Genomic DNA, 4,165 nt, shown 5'->3' on the forward strand with positions numbered 1-4,165 from the left:
GAAGGCGGCGAAGCGAATCAGAGCGACTCGTGAGGTGAGGGGTGAGAGGGGGAGTGGCTCGTTTGGTTTGGATGGGGCGCGTTGTCGGGAGAGCCCCTGTGATCGGTGGGGTAGGCATCCAAACGTGCACGTATGCAAGAGCAGTGGACTAGAGGTGGGGCGTCTGACGCCGTCACAGCAGGGGCGAGCATACGACGGGATCAGGAGAATGGAGACGAGCTAATCGTTTAGACGGGAGTATGAGGAGATGAGTAAACACGACCGTCGGAGGGGCTGGGGTTGGGAGTGGGAGGTGTCTCATGTGAACGTCTTGCAGATAAAATATGTAGACCAAATCTGCACACCAAATCTGCTGACCAATTCATTTGCATGCTTCAGATTAAGGTGTCATGATTATACAGGTGTCTTGTCGCGCAGCTTCCCATGAAATAAATTAAGAGAAACTATTCGAAAAAGACGAATCAGTACACCCAGTGCCATGACAATGACAGGGGCCGGAGCCCAGTTACAGTTGGGCACTAAATTTAGTGATTTCCTTCATAAGATGAGGTCATGTAGGTTAAGGTTGGCGTGGGCTTAAAACAACAGTTTTGCATGAGCGTTAACCTTGAACGTCCCGACTATTTCGCCATGTGTAAAAGAAGGCAGTGACGCAAACCGGTAGCATTTTCCGAAGGTGTTTACTGCAACGGTTTGAGGGCAGGTGTTCGTGTTCTGTGTCTCTTCCTCGCTATCTATTTTTTTTCGTCTCCCTGTGTTTCACTTCTCCCTGTGTCTTCATCCATGTTCTTCACTCTATCTCCTCTCTCTCTCTCTCTCTCTCTCTCTCTCTCTCTCTCTCTCTCTCTCTCTCTCTCTCTCTCTCTCTCTCTCTCTCTCTCTCTCTGGTTGATCTAGAGCAAGACGATGATCAGAAATGTCACAAATGCAGAAAGAATCTGAAAAAGGGAGTGAAGTGCAACCGCTGTAAAAATTTGTATCATAACAAATGTGAAAACAGAGACCCCAATCAAGACAGTGATGGTTATGTTTGTAAAACATGTAAAGCTGAAAGTGTGGAACTAGACAAACAATCCCACAATATTGAAGATGAAAGAGGGAAGGAAAGTGAACTACTGACAACACTCAAAAATGAAAATGAGAAGCTAAAATTATACGTGAGAGAGCTGAGCGACAAGTTGGACACAAGACTCATGGAAATAATTGGCATGAGGAATGAAATCACTGAAATGAAAGCAATTATAAATGAAACATTAGATGAAGTCGAGAATGAAGCCCATACCCATGCAAATGAAAAAGTTGAAAAATTGTGCCAAAACAACAGAGAGAAAGTTAACCTCTCATTCACATGGACTAACTCACCTAAACCATTCAAAGCAAGAAGGACACTTGACATGAATCCAAAAGATGTCATAACCACCAGTAACAGGTATGATATCCTTCAAAACCTGGAAAGTTCTAACCATACTGACTTGTTACAGAACAATGTGAAATATAGCATGAACAAACCAAAATGTGCAAGGAAACGCAAAGTACTCATCCTAGCAGACAGCCATGGGAGGGACTTGTCAACCAAACTGGCCTCCAAACTGCCAAGCAATTATACAGTTGTTGGATTTGTAAAACCTAATGCAAGCCTTGGAAAAGTAGCACAACCAGTGAATGAACTAACAAGAGATTTCACAAGCCATGACACAGTTGTCATATTAGGTGGAGCCAACAACATTCGGAAACACCAACATGAATCTGTTCAAGATATTGATGAAGGAATGCATAGCATAAAAGAAGCATCAAAAAGAATGAAAGTGATAGTGAATGCTATACCAGTAAGATATGACAAACAGTATTTAAACAATGTAATATGCAATGCAAATGACTACATCAGTGATAAGTGCAAGAATACTAAAATCAAATTTGATGGCACCAGTGAAAAATTTAACAAACTGTGCTATACTAAGCAAGGTCTGCACTTAAACAACAAAGGTAAAAACATTCTGTGTGAGCGATTAGCTTATCTAATTATGAATGAAGATGAATTTAGTCCAAACATCAGTGAAGATAACAACAAAAATTTTATGGAAATTAGTACGGATTTTTAAGAGATGCCACTGGACAGAAAACACTGCCAAAATTAAACTGTAATAATATATGTCATATAAATGTAAATGGAATCACCAGTAAGACTCACAAGCTGGATCTGATGTGCCAAGAGATGAATGTCGAAGTTCTTTGTATCACAGAACACAAGTTAAATACTCCTGTTATTGCTCGTAACTTGCTAGAAAAATATGTTTGTACCTCAATATACTGCAGAGAGAAACAAGGTGGTGGAGGAGCTGCTATATATATATCAAGAAAGGGGTACAATATAAAGAAATACCCATACATCACTTGAATATAGAAGGAACTTTTGAATCAACAGCAATAAAAACGGACAGGAATGTGGTGGTATGTGTTTATAGACCTCCAAAGGGAGACATTGAAATATTTTATGATCAGTTAACAAAATGTCTACAAAAAGTCAGCAATAACAAAAATATATTCATCTGTGGGGACCTAAATATTGACATCAAGACCTGTGACAAAAACAAACTAAATATGAAGAAAGAGCTGGAATACTTCCTCGCTCAACAAGGGTTTTACACCATTACAGATAAGTATACCAGAGATATGGGCTACTGCAAAACAGCCATAGACCACATAATAACCAATGTGGACAGGGAAGAGATTAAAAGTGATTGCAACATTGAAGCAGGTATCTCTGATCATACTCTTCAGTATGTCTCATTTCACAAGAGTAAGAGGAACTCAGGAATAAAATTCAAATATCAGAGAGTCTACCCACAAACTAAAATAGCACTGTTTTGTAATGAACTGGAGAATCAAAGTTGGTCTGATATGTATGAAGCCAAAACTATAAATGAGAAATTCAATAACTTTCATAAAAAATTTTCAGAACTGTATGAAAACTATTTTCCATTAAAAAAATGCAAAGTGAATGAAAAAGACAAAAGGTGGGTTACAAAAGGCATTGAAATAACATCAAGAAATTATCGGGAACTATGTCAGAAAATCAAAAGGAATCATGACCATGGCTTTGAAGAATACTTCAAGAAATATAGATCAATCTATCGCAAGATCCTTAATGCTGCAAAAACACTAGCAACTGAATCCGAGATTAATAATGCAAAAAATACAACTAAAGCTATTTGGACAGTCATAAATAAACAAATGGGGAAACCAGAAATACAACACAAAAATATAAGCATAAAACTAGAGGACAACACAATCTGTACAGATCCGACCAGAATATCTGAAGAATTTAATAAATACTACTGTAACCTGGCAAAGAACCTGCAAGATGATAACAAAGAAAAAGGCACCACATTCAATGAAACAGAATTCTCAATGTACCTAAGCAAAGTATCAGAAAATGACATCATTCTAGCCATAGCCAAACTTAAAAATAAAAAATGTTCCGGATATGACCATGTGTGTGATGAGATTATAAAGACATGTCACCAACAACTTATCAAGCCATTAAAGCATCTTGTGCAAGCTTCCTTTGATGAAGGAGTTTTCCCAGAGCTGCTAAAATTGTCAAAGGTTATGCCACTCTACAAGAAAGGGGAAGAAACGGAAACTGGAAATTATAGACCTGTTGCAAACATAACTACTTTCTCAAAAATTTTTGAAATTGTCATGGAGAAGAAACTACGGGACTACCTATATAGATTTAATATCTTATCAGATACACAATATGGATTCGTGAAAGGGAAAAGTACCACTGATGCTATAGTGGACTTTATCCAAAAAATTTATAACTCATTCGACAAGAAAAAACTTTTAACCGGAATCTTTTTTGACATGTCTAAGGCATTCGATCTTGTAGATCACAAGATACTTTTAACAAAACTCAGTGCTTATGGTATTAGAGGTAAAGTGTTAAAGTGGATGGAGTCCTACCTGTCACTAAGAAAACAAGTTGTGGAAATTAGCTACAGTGATGGAAAAGTTTTAAGAACATATCGATCAAATTCCGAAATTATAACTTGTGGTGTCCCGCAAGGGTCAGTACTTGGTCCACTACTGTTCCTGCTGTTCATAAATGACCTCCAAAAATTTATCAAAAACGGTCATCTAGTAAATTTTGCAGATGATGTCA

The 4,165-nt window shown here is 38.1% G+C and overlaps 2 protein-coding genes across 2 annotated transcripts; both read left to right on the forward strand.

Moving 5' to 3' along the window:
* The first annotated feature begins 893 nt into the window (after positions 1 to 893).
* LOC127751015 (uncharacterized) lies at positions 894 to 2,109 on the forward strand. Its single transcript, XM_052273874.1, has one exon. It carries the CDS (start codon positions 1,194 to 1,196, stop codon positions 2,097 to 2,099), a length of 906 nt encoding a protein of 301 aa, XP_052129834.1. The 5' UTR covers positions 894 to 1,193; the 3' UTR covers positions 2,100 to 2,109.
* Positions 2,110 to 2,212: 103 nt separating this feature from the next.
* LOC127751012 (uncharacterized) lies at positions 2,213 to 4,160 on the forward strand. The gene is made up of 3 exons (XM_052273869.1): positions 2,213 to 2,361; positions 2,463 to 4,070; positions 4,157 to 4,160. The coding sequence occupies exons 1-3, from the start codon at positions 2,213 to 2,215 to the stop codon at positions 4,158 to 4,160; spliced, it is 1,761 nt and encodes a 586-aa protein (XP_052129829.1).
* The last annotated feature ends 5 nt before the right edge of the window (positions 4,161 to 4,165 follow it).

The sequence above is a fragment of the Frankliniella occidentalis genome, unplaced genomic scaffold (assembly GCF_000697945.3).
Source record: "Frankliniella occidentalis isolate FOCC.00 unplaced genomic scaffold, Focc_3.1 Scaffold309, whole genome shotgun sequence".
Taxonomy (NCBI): domain Eukaryota; kingdom Metazoa; phylum Arthropoda; class Insecta; order Thysanoptera; family Thripidae; genus Frankliniella; species Frankliniella occidentalis.

Bases quoted from the DNA above. Each gene is read 5' to 3' on its own strand.
- LOC127751015 (XM_052273874.1), top strand. From the start codon at position 1,194: ATGGAAATAATTGGCATGAGGAATGAAATCACTGAAATGAAAGCAATT.
- LOC127751012 (XM_052273869.1), top strand. From the start codon at position 2,213: ATGAATGTCGAAGTTCTTTGTATCACAGAACACAAGTTAAATACTCCT. The intron at 2,362-2,462 runs GTACAATATAAA...ATGTGTTTATAG, and splicing joins ATATATATATCAAGAAAGGG to ACCTCCAAAGGGAGACATTG.